Source organism: Boleophthalmus pectinirostris, unplaced genomic scaffold (genome assembly GCF_026225935.1).
Source record: "Boleophthalmus pectinirostris isolate CB_2022bp ecotype Guang Dong unplaced genomic scaffold, ASM2622593v1 HiC_scaffold_22, whole genome shotgun sequence".
NCBI classification, from domain to species: domain Eukaryota; kingdom Metazoa; phylum Chordata; class Actinopteri; order Gobiiformes; family Gobiidae; genus Boleophthalmus; species Boleophthalmus pectinirostris.
In genome coordinates this window covers 16588414-16604054 of record NW_026571190.1, presented here as the reverse complement: position 1 = coordinate 16604054, position 15641 = coordinate 16588414, and the positions used below count along the sequence as shown (strand labels likewise).

Sequence of the window (15641 nt, the reverse complement as noted above, 5' to 3'; positions counted from 1 at the left end):
TTTTTTGCACATAAAACGTGTTGTATGAACTTTGAGTCTATTATTCCCTTGTCAAAAGTAAAATGGCATTTTCACTGCCTTATACCAATATTGTCTATACAGTCTCAAGGCTATCTGGTTATAATGAACTATTTATTATTTAGTGACTGGTGTAAAACTGAGCCTTTATAAATGGGAGTGGTACAGTACGGTTCCCCTCATGCGTAATGACGCGCACGGTCCTCCCGGAAACGTGTTACGCGCCTGGCACACGCGGGGCGGCGCCGTTCCGTTGTTCGCCATACTTTCACTGTCACAGGAGCGACTCACGCACTTTCTGCCACAGCGCCTGAAATCACAGCCGCACCAACACACAGGTAGGTGTCTTTAAGATGGGGACATCTGATAGCACCGTATCCAAAGGAGAGGCCCCGTGCCATGGCCTGTAGGATCATTTTCCATCTTTGGATGATGGGGAACTTGATGCTAATGTTAGCCACTGGAAAAGGTTAGCATGATCTGTGCCAAAAAAGAGACTTTGGTTCCCAGTCCCACCCTGCAGCAGTCATTCAGGGTATAAAGTTGATGGCTGTCTTAAAGGTTTTTGTCAATGCGCAATTTTTTACTTCTGTAACTAAACAGGGCTGTTGCTCTCTGCAGACAGTCAGTCTACTTGGATGCCGGTTCTCGGTTAAAATGCAAATTTTGATTCCTTTGTTACCTTGCCTAGGCGACATGGTGGGTTTATCCTTTTTGAAGTATTACATTTCTACCGCATTTTCTTGTCAAACGCATTACAGCCCAAACACCAGCAGCTCTGACCAGATTCTCAGATTTCTAGAATATTCAGTGTCGCTTGGAAGTGATACAATCGTTTTTTTGTATAGGATGACCTAACGCAGTCTCCCGACAATCTGCTGACAGCATCACCGTCTTAGTCATCATCTAATAGTGGAAGAATTGTATAGTCTAAATCTGGGTAAGCAAAACCCATTTAGGCCAATGGTTCTTGCTCTTACATTTGGGTGGGGTGCTCTAGTCTAGACATCTGTGTAGGGTCATGTGTTCATGTTGAGCTTTTGTATTGGACAAATAAAGGTCATCGTTCGTATAGCGTATAGGCAAGAACAACCATTTTAGCCGTTTTGTTTCTGGCTTGGAATAAAACTAGGACAAAGGTCTTAAGAATGACACAAGATCAAATAAGTTGTCTTGGCCTACTCAAGAATGTTAGTATCCTCATATTTTAGCTGTGCAAGTCTATTGTTTGTATGTTTGGAAAGGAAAGAAGGGAAACTACTCATTTGTCATCCCAAAAGGCTAATATAGGTTTTGAAGCCAGCAGTTACATAATACTACTTTTGTGACCTCTCACTCCAAGCGTTATTGTGAAAGCCTATATCTAATTCAATGTTATGTAAATGATGGGCTGTATTTTCAGATCAAATAACTAAAGCCTAAATGAGATGGAAGCTTTCTCAACCGCTGTTTACCTAAATGTGGGTTTTGGAAGGCTTTTCCCTCCAAAGTGACGAAACATCAACCACAGTCCTGGTTCCAGATGTCACAGGTTGAAGCCAATGGAAAACAAAATTTCACTAGTTCCTTGCTCATGCTTGGACATGTTTTTAGACTAAAACATACATTGTCTTAATGCTTTCCTCCTCAATACATTCTTGTGATGTTTCCAGTGTTGGAAAGTCTGAAGATAATCTATTCATAGTGAACTATAAGAGATTAAGTTTGTAGCCAAATATGTTGTATAGTTAGTGTGATAATGATGATTACGGTGGTATAATATAAAGACACTCATGCTTTTCAAATGAAGGTAGGCTTTATTGTTTTCTTAATTTAAAAATTTGTCCTCTGCAATTGGTACATTCATTAATGCCTCTGAGGCAACGTGTCTGGAGCTGTCTTGAGCCAGAAGCAAACAAAGATTAGCAGATTGTGCATGTTTTAGGCTTTAGTTTGATGGAGTAAATAACAAAACAAGCAACTACACACTTTAAGAAGAGGACAGCCAGAAATTTAACCCTCAACCTTCTTAATAAAGTAACTATGTGTTTTTGCTTCACAGTTGTAAATGTACAGTTGCTTTCTGTCTAAGATGTTACTCATAAAATGCATACCTCTATGTATGAGTTCACATCTGTATGCAACACGTCTTTAATCATAGGTTCACCACAGTAAAACCACGACCAAAAGCACTATAGAATTCGCCATGAGATATTTTGCTCTCATAAAACTGATTCTTCTACTATATTTATATAATATTAGTAGTATTAATTCAAACAACATATTTTCATTTCCCTTTTGATTTAATGGCATTAGAAATAATAAATGTATCAGAAGAAAATGTATTGCCAGTCTGTACTTTATAGTAAATCAAAGAACATCAAAACATGATTAAGTTAGGGGTGTGAGTTACAGCAGATAATGTGCAAATTGGTAACATATGGCCAATACAATAGGCACACACAACATGACTTATGTATCTATAACACCATAATATATCATACTAAGAGCAGTGGAGGGACCTCTGTACTATACACAGACTGAAATGGTCCTTCAAAAAACTTAGCACATGCGCCCACTTGTTGACCATATTTCTTGAGAGCTGTGGTCATGAGCAGCAGATGAAGCCTTTAGCGGCAGCTGTGGTTTTCTAATGTGAACTGGAGTCAGGCTAATGACTCAGAGCAGCTAAAATAAGTTTAATGGACAACCTCTTGAGTGTATGCTATCAGTAGTTTCTCCTTTGTCCTGTTCTAGTGGCCTTAAGGTTAAGATTGTAGGGTTTGTAAATGGTCAGTGGTTGCGGTTACAGCACACTCAAAATCATATTATTATTAGATTTTTTTTTTTTTTTTGAGTTTTATTATTATTAAGATTATTCAAATGAAATGTAAACAGCAAAATTGTCAGACTTTTTTCTGATCATCGTCTTTCTGATTACTCACATCAGTGTTTGCGCTTGTTTGTCCGTTAAATATCTTTTAAGGACCAGAAATCAGATAATCAGATTTTGCATGTGAGCAAAGCCAGTGACAGTCCATGTTTTTAGATTTTGCTGTGCTGACTGTTTTGTTTTATGATTATGAAATGTGATGAAATGTGAATAAACGTAAAAAAAAAAAAAAAAAATCATCATCATTATTGTATTCCTGTTAAAATGGATGCATTGTGTTTATGTCATGTTTAAAGTTCATAAAATTTACTTCTAAACTGGATTTGGAAAAAATAATTTACAACAACCATTAAAAAACAAAACAAAAAAAATATATACAATCAACGGTAAATTCCTTTGTATTTTATTGTCTTAATACAGTTAGTCTAAAACTGGATGACCTTGACAACTACATTTAAATTGGTCAGTTATTTATTCACCTCTATCAGCTGACAATACAATAAATCTAACACAGTAATAAAACAGTAAGTTACATTTCCCAAAAGTTAATGCAAATGCAACAGCAAATTCATTATAAGTAAGTATAAGACATAAAATTGTAGTAGTTATGATAAGTTATTTACATGCCCACATCAGACCTGGGGCAGACTGGCATATAGGTGAGGCTGCTAATCTGTGCCATCGGCCCATCTGACCACAACCAACCACACATAATCTCCCCCAAGGACAAACTGGTCAAAATTATATGTATTGTTGGATACTCAGTTGCTATGAAGTAATAGTCTGGGTCAGTATTTGGGATACGAGATCCAATGTTTCTTATTAAACATAAATGTGATGTCGTCTGCATAAACACGGCTCTTCCTGCTTTTGTGTGTCACTTGTTTTTCTCTGTTCACCTCCTCTCATGGAGCGACCCTTCCTCTGGGAAGCACACAGGCTCTGCACAATACAAACACAAGGCCACTCACATTAGCCCTAATTAAAAATGATAATTATGATGTTCAAGTAAATAAGATGTTTCTTTTATCACTGCTGCCGAGGCATCTCCAAGGATACAAATATACTGGCATCTTCTTAGAAGAAAAAATTGGTAACAGGCTAAAATACTTTAAAGATGCACATTATGTAATTTTTATGGAAGTGGGTGTGCAAACTGCTTAGTGTTAGGGAGATATAGTGCACCTTTAAATTATGGATATTGTGAGATCCTACTAATTTATTGTAGCAGTTTCGTCGGTGTTCTGACAGTAATGCAGAGGCATGCCATCAATACATTTGGATCAATATTATTACTGTTGATTTTTTCCATGTATTATCTAATTCAGTGTGTCTGACTTTGAGTTTATTATGCAGTCTAATGCTCTATACAGTCAAATATGCCCTTTTATTAATCTATGCATGTGGGGGCTAGCATTCTTACTGTGAATCAAATTGGGATATTTTGTAATATAGGATAGTTTTTGTTAAACTGCATTAAAATGCGTAATAATTTCATGAAATCTCAAACAGGTAAATGATAAAATCGTTTAGCAAGTGAAACACAATTCAAATAGTGTAATTTTTTTTACATAATTTGTCTACTGATAATGGACCACTAATACCATGTGTTGTCCCCCAGTTATTTTGAATTAGTTTTATAACATGCGTGTTACATAATGAAAGTTAATTAAACTGGAATAATAGTGTTGCTTATGACAGGCAAACCCTCAATTAGTTTGGGTTTAGCACACATGGCTGGAGGCTCATATTTGTCATACCAGAAGCAGCGGCCCATTCTTCTGTCTGACCCAAACAGTGCCTGGGCCGGGACACCCCTCCCTCTCCCCTCCTCCCTCCTCTACCATCCTCCTCCTCCCCCCATCCTTCTCCCTCTCTCCCCCAGATAAAAACATCAGTCGCCCATGTGATGTGCAGTGCCTTATTCACTATTCTCTTTGTGTTCAGGAGACAGGACGAGTCAGTGGTTGTCAAAAGATTTCTAAAATATTGCTTCTTAGTAACAGACACAATAAAATGTGAATACAGTGTAATTAAAGATGAGATATAGAGACTCAACTACTAGCACCAAAAAAACTCAACTTTTTTTCAAAACTGTCTTCACTGCACTGTTTTAGCATGTAGGAATGTTATATTAAATTTTAGTTTTACAATTTTGAGAAAAACCTAATTTTACTATTAGTAACAATTATTGACCAAACACCAGTGACATTATTCCACTTTCATTCAAACTGTTTAGAGGACTAGCATTCTTCTAGTTTGTGACCAGCTTTGCCTCAAACTTTCTGAATATAAAAATGCTATAAATGTGAAGCCAACACTGACATAGTATATAGATTGCCTTTAAAACACTTATTTGGTTTTGAAAATTTTCATGATCATCTCTCAGACCTAATTATACTGTGAAATAAAAAAGCACAGTAATCACACCTCTAGCTGTATCCTTTTGTTTGTTTTATTTTGTTTGTTCCAACTGTAAAGTATTAGAAAAATGCCTGCATCGACTAGGGAAATTACAGTTGTTATTTCAAGGACCCTTAGGACAGTCATAACCTTAAAACTGTTTATCACTTTCTGGACTAACTGTCACTTTCTTTTAGAGAAGCAACAAGTAATAATTATGACTGAAGTAAATATATAAATGTTTTGTTTTTTGTTATTTTTAATTTAATTAGTTTTTTCCAACTGTGACTATTTCAACTCAATAGTGACAGGAACAGCATGAACCAGTGTTGTGAAAGTTGACACATGCAAAACATTTTACACAGTCCTCTCATGCATTTTAAGAGATTTTTGGTAGAGTGTGTTGAAAGTATGTCCAGTAAAATATACAAACAGTTAAGATGTACTTCTTAACTTTTTTGGTTTGGGGGGTCCCTCACCTGCTTGTCTGCATGGAGATATTATTGCGTTTTCAGGAATGGTCCAGAGAGAGAGAGGTACTTTATTGATCCCAAGGGAAATTCAAGAATAAGAAGTTTCACAGTATTACCTACCTATACAACTTACCTATCTCTATGCCAAGTTACATATCAGATCTGGAATGGAGACCTTGCTACGTAATACACAGAACTGAAGGAGCTACTTGATGAAAATACTTGTTGTTTTACAGAAATGGCTGAGGATGATGTGACCCCGGAGCAGTTGGCCGCCATCGCCGCGGAGAATGACGAGCCCGAGTCTGTGAACTACAAACCTCCAGCACAGAAGACGCTGCAGGAGATCCACGAGCTCGACAAGGAGGACGAGAGCCTGCGCAAGTACAAAGAGACGCTGCTTGGGCCCGGGGTCACTACTGTTGGTAAGAGCGCAGGGAAAATACTAGTTCATGGGTGGGCAGTTATTATTTTCCCGAGGGCCACATTTGAATCCAGGCATGCCCAGGTCTGGAGTAGTTGCTCATGAGAAGATAGTTATTTTTCTTATTTATAGGTATGCCTGTGCAATTTTCCATTTAAGGTATTAGATGCATACTGGCAAGATCTGGGGGAAACTGAATAAAGGCTTAGTGTGTGATGAAAATCTTATTATCTTTTTATAATTATTTCAATATTATAGTAAATAGAGTTTTTACCTATTTATTTTACCTGAGTGTTGTATATTTTGTATACTCATATTGTGGTACCTAAGAGATTCAAATTTCTTTTGTCAAGTTGCATTTGTCAAAATACTATGTTGTAGAATCAAAATCATCTAACTGTCTTCATTGTCAAGCTACTGTTTTAAACCTTACTCTCCTTATGTTTTGCCAGTAGAGGCAGGAACCATTGTCCATTCAAACATTTTCCTTGGACATGGCTGAATGGCTTTTTGAATTCATGTACATTATTTTAGTTCATAAAATGATGAACAAAGCATAGTATGTAAACCTGTAAAGCTTCTTGTAAAACCCCAAATAAGTTTTTGCTTGGGAATTCTTGTGATCTTTTAGATGAAGAAAATGTCTTCCAAGAATAGACTGGAGTGTAATTAATGCAGAGCTGTCCTGACTACAGCACAGATGGCCTGGTTCCTTTACTTCTCTGTGGACCTGTGTTTGTCACACTTGAGAAATCACTATCATGTTTTATAAAACAAAAGAGGAATTATCATCCTTAAATGACCTTAAAGACTTTAAGAACAAGAACATTGAGACAAATTAGACTGACATATTTGCTGTGCTCTTTTCTCAGATCCAAATGTTCCAAATGTTGTGGTGACGCGCATGTCTCTAGTCTGTGAAGGAGCTCCCAACCCACTGGTGCTCGACCTCACAGGTAACAGAAAATCTACTGTAAACTAGACATGCACATCATATGTAGTTGAAAAAAGTAAATTAACTTTTGTTGAACTGTTTTATTCGTGTTGTCTGGAGCTCTCATGAAAACTGCCACTGATGTGTGTTGTTTTGTGATTGTGATTTCCTTCAATTAGCTGATTTCCTGCTCTAGTCTAGCTTTAGTCAAACTAAACAATAACAATGACTACATATGGTTCATTACTGTTTGTAACATATTATCTATATTTGTCTTATTGTATTATAGTCTTGTGTATAGTAAAATGCCAAAGCAAAGTACTTACAGTAATTTTTTACATTATAATTCATAAAATATCTGGCTTTCTGGTAACAAATCAGAGTTTAACATTTGGATTTTATGCATGTATGTGAGGTTGAGGATGTCTTGTATATTCTATCCCTTTATAATTTCAGTAGTTTAAAGGGTAAAAATCTAAAGTTATAGAACAGATACACAAAATCAAACACATGCAAAATAGGATAAAAAGCGCAATTAATTTCTGGCTTGTAACATTTGAAACATTGTTCTTTGAGTCAAATTTACCATGACGGACTGACTATACAAAAACTATATTACATCAGCTCTCCTTCAGGGGGGACACCATTCTGCTATGTCTCGTGATTCAGTTCAGACTTATCAAACTCCACGTGAGAGTGAACCAGGTCAAAGCGGCTCTTGATGCATAAAAGAAATGTTATTTTCAGTCTGGACCCCGACTGCTCCTCTCCAGCTGCCCCAGAACACTATGTCCTGTCAAAAATCACAGAGACTGCCCATTTTCCTCTGTCCCATAAAACCATCATGCATTTTTCCATTAAAACTTTGGACACCACAGTAAAATAATCTGCCTAGTTCCTTATGTAATAGCACTGCAGGTAGAAATCACCAGGTTGAGTTTTTATTGCAGTGTTCTGTCATTTTTGCAGCTGTTGTGAATGTTAAATATGTTTTACTCTATCTTCAAAAACACAACTATTGGTACAACCTGTTATAATGTGTGAGTGGGGTACCGTCTTCAGCCTGTAACCTGATTTATCTCTATGGCGATAGACAAGCTTAATGGCATACTGAGGAATATTTCATATATCTCCATGGAGACCAGCAGGTAAGGGTAAAAACAAAATGGATAAATTCATAAAAAGAAATAGTGTCAACAGTCAGATCAAATAGAAATAGGTCTTCTAAATTTAAACATGCCCTTTTCTGGTGGTGTGCCACTTGCTTGTTACTATGGTATTGTTATTGCATTGTGTGGAAGGTTCTACCTTATGTCATTAAATTCATATATTACCATGAAGATAAGTAGGCAACACTTCCAGAAAAGTTATGGGTCAGATTCGTGGAGAGGTGTTAAAACTATGAAATAAATGCAAGACAGATAGGTTTAATGCCATATTGTAAAGCATTCAAAGCAAAGCAACATCTCCATGGAGACAGAGCACCTTTTAATTTATTTGTTACACAGCTTGACACAATATTGTATTATGCAAAGAGACATTGAGGTCAAAGAGGTTTAACATATGGAGAATGTGTGTGTAGGTGAGTCTATTTCCAGTGGGATGTTCTGTGGTGCGCTCACTGACATGTCGAAATCTAATCTGAGCTAATCACAGTGGGTACATTTACATGACCAGAAAAAATCAGATAAGAAGACTAATCACATATTCCAACTACATCAAATTTTTTTTGTGCTTTTACATGCACTTACACTTGTGAAAGTTGATTAGTGGATATTTAGAGTAATTGTTGCATTTTGAAGAAAAAAATACTAGTAATAAAAAAAACATCTTTTTCAATCTTTAGTATTTCTTTTTCATCTTTTCCACATTAGTGCTCCCCTTTTCATAATTTTCCTAGTAAAAACGTGTACAGATGTGAACAGTGAAAAATAAATCAGATTACTCACATAATCTGATGACTCCAGAAATCAGATAACGATCAGATGTTTTGACTACATCAAACGTAACCTGTGTTTCTTTGGGACCCTGTAGGAGACCTGGAGGCCTTCAAGAAGCAGCACTTTGTCCTGAAGGAGGGCGTGGAATACCAGATCAAGATCAGCTTTAAGGTACACACAGTATATGTTTGGTGGATTTCCATGCTTCTTAGGGACATTACACTTAAATCCATTTTATAGAGAACAATCATAACCTTAAGTATAGTTATGACTTGTCTAATCTTAACGTAAACCCTAATTTTAGGCTCTTTTAACCCATATATGAACTTTAAACCATGTTGCGAAGACGGATGCCAGAATAAGCTTTATTGCTCTTCTCACTGAACAATGGTGTCATTTAAAAGTCAGTTGTCAGTGTGTCATGATATCAATTTTGACTGAAGCAGCAAGTTCAAAAGTACTTGATATTTAGGTGTAGTTTCTGAGTATATATTGAAATGACTACATTTACAATTTACAATTATATATATATATATATATATATATATATATATATATATATATATATATATATATTTTTTTTTTTTTTTTTTTTTTTTTAATGAAAATTACGATTATCAGTTAGCCAAATATTCTTGTTGACATCCTTAATCACCTCTAAAAACTGTGTAAAAAAATAGTACACTTTAAACAAAACTCATTCTTTTGGGAGCAATGATTCATCGATTTAATCAATTATTATAGCACAAGAATATACAATTTGTTGCAGAAATTTGGAAAATATTTTTAAATAGTAAATATGAACCCACAATCCATTTTAGTTAAGCCTCTTATGGAAAAAAACGCTGCTAACCAAAATTTAAAATTTCCTCAGATTTCATTCTCTTTGATGTGGCTTTTATTTTGGATATTTAGATGCTTAATCCTTGTTTTGGATACAGACAACAGACAGCAGTAGGGATCACGAACTTTCCACCAGCGGAAAAAAACAAAACAAAACCGTGATGATTACAAGATTATTAAGCATAATTTAGAGTTCACTGTTATGCAGAATTTGTAAAGTTATTTTTTCTACATGCCTAGATGCCTAATGTCCATTAGGCAAATTAGTAACCTATTAGTCAAGTTATGCAAATGCCATTTTTTGTTTGATTTAGGTTGTGGTACTTTAGTGGTCCTCTTAAGACACAGTACCTGACAGAACTAGTTCATTTTAAATGGTTTGCAGTGGTACAGAGTTATTCCTAACTTTCTTAATGCTTTCAGATAATACTCATTTTTCACTGCAATGAGTTTATAAGCACTACTCACCACTCTTAGACGTGCAGACAGCATGCAGTGGAACTATGTTGACCTTAGAAACTTCTTGTACAGTATATCTGTACAGGGGAAAGACACATTTTGTTGAAATACATGAAAAAGGGCCTTAAAGTGTTTATGTGTATTCATACTGTAAACTTGAGGGATTTTTAGTTTAACATTTTATTATAGAGTGACGTGTCCTACAGTGAAGTAAGAATGTTCTTCTAGTGCTGTTTATTCACTCTGAGCATCTGTAACAATATGATCATAGTCACAGATCTGCCACAAGTCACAGATCTTCTACTGTTTTCTATGGACTTAGATGTTACATTACCAGCACGTCAACTGACATTATGAGCTATTCAGTGGTATAACACAAGGGGCAATTAACCAACCCCGGAATGCATTTTGAAAAAAAAAAAAAGGAAGGGAAGATAAGTTTAATTTCAAGCAAAGCAATAACATTTCCATGGCAACAAGCGGGTGTCATACTCCCCACCAACAACACACTATTCATTTGTATTGTTTGCAGGTAAACAAGGAGATTGTGTCAGGTCTCAAGTATGTGCAGCAAACCTTCAGGAAAGCAATCAAAAGTGAGTTAAAATTTTCATTATCATGTCCAAAATTACACCCAAATATAACTTGATGTATAATATGACTCTCTTTCTCTCTTCTTCTTTCACTCCTTTCTGTCTCTGTCTCTTCTCTCAGTTGACAAGTCGGACTACATGGTGGGCAGCTACGGACCCCGCGAAAATGAATATGACTTTCTAACAAAGATAGATGAGACTCCCAAAGGCGTTCTGGCTCGAGGAAACTACAACATCAAATCCAAATTCACCGATGATGACAAACATGACCACCTCTGCTGGGAGTGGAACCTGGTCATCAAGAAGGACTGGACTGACTGAAAACACATGGATTACCCACAAGCCCCTGCAGTGTCGGCCATTTTGCCTTCTTTATTTCTTTCTTGTTGTGCATTATTATACACAGTCATCTGGCCTTATAGTTTTGTGCCTCGCTGTCTCAACTCTCGGCATGGCCCCCTTCTGTCGGTAGCAGCAGCAGTAGCAGTTTTCTACTTTATCCGTCCATTCATGCATTTGCAGGCGCATTACAATGACACAAAATAAGTATTTATTTCAACAGTTAATTTAAAAGGTAAATTATAAAGATTCATCAGAGTGAAACAAAAGATCTGTTTATATAAATAATTACAAGTCACTACATTTCATTTATTGTATTTTAAAATTTTTTGATTTTCTTACAATTTAAATACATTTTTATTTTCACTTGAATAATCTTACCCTGATTTTTAGAAATCTGCTATTAAGTTAAATCAACTACCAAAACAATTGTACAATTTCTTTATTTATCAGAACGTTACTCACTTCCATAATATTCTCTATTGTGACGTGCCTGTAAATTCTTTCACACAGTCCTGCCTTTTCTGTTACCCCTTCACTACTGAGCTGTGCCATCATGTAGCACCTTATGTCATTGTCTCCCATTCACAATTTTATATTTTTATTTTATTGCGGCTTGAAGAGATTAACCCTGCCTTCCAGTGTCTCGCAGAATGGCGTCGTCTTCCTCTCTCCGTATGAAGTACAGTGGAACAAGCAAGTGTACAATCAACTTTTGTTTGCCTTTTTATATAATACGTGTATCAGTGGTTGTATATTGTGACTGTATCCACATTGGCTATTATTGTGCACACCCCACCACAGCCACTTCTCCCTATAATGTTAGTAGGTTGTGTTCAATTGATTCTTAAAATCCTGTAGTTTTAAATTGAGATGGAGGATTGGTAAGGATTTTATTGCAAAAATGTGTGCTTAATAACACAAACCAGGCCCAGACATTTACCATTGATTTCTTTATTACTGGGCCCATCCAAATGAAACACTGTCCCAAAACTAAAGGTCTTTACTCTCAATACCAAAACAAAGGTGCACTATGTAACTTGTTCTGTCAACTGCTTGCCTTCAGTTATTATTACGTTGGTTGGAATATTCCACAGTGCGCCAATGAACGCATATACAGTATCATGCATTTGTTCAATAATAATGGCTTTACTGGAAAATAAATATCCTGCAAAAACATTCATTCTTAGTGTGGCTGGGGATCTGACCTGTAACTTGGTGATGTAACCAGCTTAGATCAGTTTAATGCCATGAAGTGGAACATTAAAAGCAAAGCAATGACAAGCAGTTAGCGGACCCTCCCCCAGAAAAGCTTATATAGTGCATCTTTAGATTATAATGGTGCTATGATTCAAACATATAGTCTTGATTGTTCTAACTAGACTTTCTGAACAAAAACAATTCAAACAAAAAGATATATTCAAGTTCAACATTGTGTGGAATAATAATTACAAAAACTTTCATTATACTTATACACTTCTTGCCCTCCATTGGAATTTTGAACTTTATCAAATTCTATGAAATGAATAGCCTACAACCTACAGAAAAAAGATAGCATTCCTTTGTTACTAATTCCATGCTTCCTTGCCTATTTGCTGGCTGACTTTTGATATAGTCTACCAAAACCTGCCTTGTATACAAGTAAGTCATTCAGAGCTGCTTAATTGCGCCCCCTGCTGTCCCAAAATGTATTCACCCATTTCAGTTCTAATAGGAAATGGGGCCAAAGTTATTTAGGGACTATAACATGTAAGTATAGCGGCCTTAAATGTACCATGTATTTAAATATAGATGGGTGCTCTGCAGAAATACCTTGCCTTGTCATGCACGGGTAGTCAAGTCGGGTGCTGAGGACTGCTGTTCAAAATAGCAACACTTTGAAGAGCCACTTACGTGTATCTATAAGTGACACTACTCGACCTATTTAGGATACATACTTCTGAATGTAGTTAGCTAGCCAAAAGCCAAAATTACCCCTCTTAAAACTTATTCAACCAGGTCACTCTATGCTGAAATAATTGCCAAACCCGATTTAGGGAAGAATGTAGTATTAATGAATCATCACATGTTTATAGATACCTGCAATCAATAAGTCAATAATGCGTATTCTGTTTCTGAAAGGACAGAATATATTAAGTTGATTTTAAAATTTAATCAAACAATAAAATAGTCAAACCGAACCTAGCCTACTGCTAATGGTTGAGTAAAAGAAACACTGTGTTAAAAATATGTACAATATATTATATTTTTGGGGGGACAGGAGCATGAATTGATAGGACAACAGGCTTTTGCACTCCCCTTTAAAAATTAAATATAGTTTGTCTTATCTGTTGGAACTTGGATAGCTTGAGTGAAAAACAAAGTAACAAAATGTAAAAATGTGTGTTTAAAATTTCAAATCCAGTTGTTTGAATCTGAATTGAATATACAAAAAATAGATACTATCCACTAAATTGGAGGTATTATTTTCCTTTAAGCTGCCCCCTCAGCACCTGTCTCCAGCAGCTCTGGTTGTGTGTATGAAAAATGCCATCAAACTGTCTGTAAATAAAGGGCTTAACTTTTGCTCCCAACCAATAAAACCCCATGTAGCCCTGTTGTAGATGAGATAGACTTAACTGAATGATCTGATAGAGCTAAGTGTACACTAGTGCCGCAATCTGAATGTGCTCAATTAGAAAAACGGATTAGGCAAAACCAGTGTTAATATTTTATTTGTGAGGCCTTATTATTTTGGGCAATAATCTTTTAAAATTATTGTTTGTTCCCCTTTGCCTTAAAGCACATAATTTTCCCAAAACAGGTGCAGTTCAGTGAGTTAAAATGTTGTGAAAAAAGTTACATAAGTTTAGTTGTTCAAATTAAAAGGCAATTATCAAAAATGTGAAATATTTTAAGCATTATACAACCTATATACTGTATGGATTCTAAAATATATTCTCGTCTTTAGGGTTATCTCAGACTACCCTTTGTACTGCTAATTTGTTAGACTTTTAAACCAGATGCCCTCCCAACGCAGCCCAAAATTGTGGCTGGAGATATTGGTGCTTCCCTAAAAGTGTATTTTATGCTTTTAGTGTCTTGATAATTGACCTGCAAGGACCTCTAATGTGAAGCAAAATTTCATATTTTTGCATTATTTCTGTCCAGTCAATATAATGAAAATGCTCTAAATATTTCAGTCTTTGTACCAAGTTTATACAAGACTTGTATTTTACTTTGAACTACCAAATCTATGGACTTCACGACATTCTTACTTCGAGGTGCATCTGGATAGCCCTTTTACATTGCTGATTAAAATGAAGGTGGTGTCTTGTAATTGTGAGTTTAAGCACAGAGAGAAAGCACAGGAAGAGACTGAGTTTGACACTATTTGCTGCTTAAGATCTTTATAGTGACTGAAAACTGACCAAGAACATGAAGGAGAGGAGGATTTTAAAACACTAAAAATTGACAAAGTTAAATCATGTACTGTACCCGAACACTTGGATGTAAACTCTTTTGCTGATGTTGTGTTACTGGCTCCATACATTCCTCATGTTGTACAGTTTGTATGAAACGCTGGCATGTCGGTGGGGTTGTGTATTCGGACATCGATTGTGATTGCTCTTATCGGTCAATAAAGATTTTACTCAAGATTGTTCTCATACTTTTCTTGTAAAATGTATTAAAGGTAAAACATATTTAAGTTATACTAAAATAAAATACAAATAACATGAGAGTTTGGTCTCAAACTTTTTTGTATATGAAATGTATTAAAATTATCAATACATGACCACATATATCTGTGATTGCCTATACTCATACAACAATATGGGAGTTTGTTGACAGCTCAGAGACAAAAGGCTTACATATGAATTTTAAAAGCCACAATAAGGTGCTATATTGCTTTGTATCCCAACTTTGGGTCCCTGAACTTTCACAGGGGGCTTCCAGGAGTCCTAAAAAGACATCCAATCTAGACTGCTTAATTTATTTCCTTTAAAGAAATAAATCAGAGTTCAAACATTGTGAAACTTTTTGGGCTGACTATACTACATCCTGGCAACCAGAATATCAGATTGGTGCATCCCTAAAATCTAGTATCTAGCTTTTTATGATGACTCCTGGTCTTAACCATAATTGTCTTCTAATACTTTAGCTTGACAGGTAGGAAGATAAATATCGGGGTTGACAGCATATCCAATGGTAAAATAAGAGTTACTGAGAGAAAAAGGTAAGGAATCACTACTGTAGTGGAAGAACTGTTCATTTTAAAGTATGTAAAGTTCTATAATTAACATGACTGATGCACTGTTCAGACACATTACATTAGATAAATACTTTATTGATCCCAAAGGAAA

General features: G+C 35.8%; 1 protein-coding gene across 1 annotated transcript; it reads left to right on the top strand.

Annotated features, from left to right (window-relative positions):
* Positions 1–94: 94 nt before the first annotated feature.
* On the top strand, positions 95–14934 carry LOC110173852 (rho GDP-dissociation inhibitor 1-like). Its single transcript, XM_020939860.2, has 6 exons — positions 95–356; positions 6003–6191; positions 7063–7146; positions 9159–9235; positions 10899–10962; positions 11081–14934. The coding sequence occupies exons 1-6, from the start codon at positions 200–202 to the stop codon at positions 11278–11280; spliced, it is 771 nt and encodes a 256-aa protein (XP_020795519.2). The 5' UTR covers positions 95–199; the 3' UTR covers positions 11281–14934.
* Positions 14935–15641: the final 707 nt, after the last annotated feature.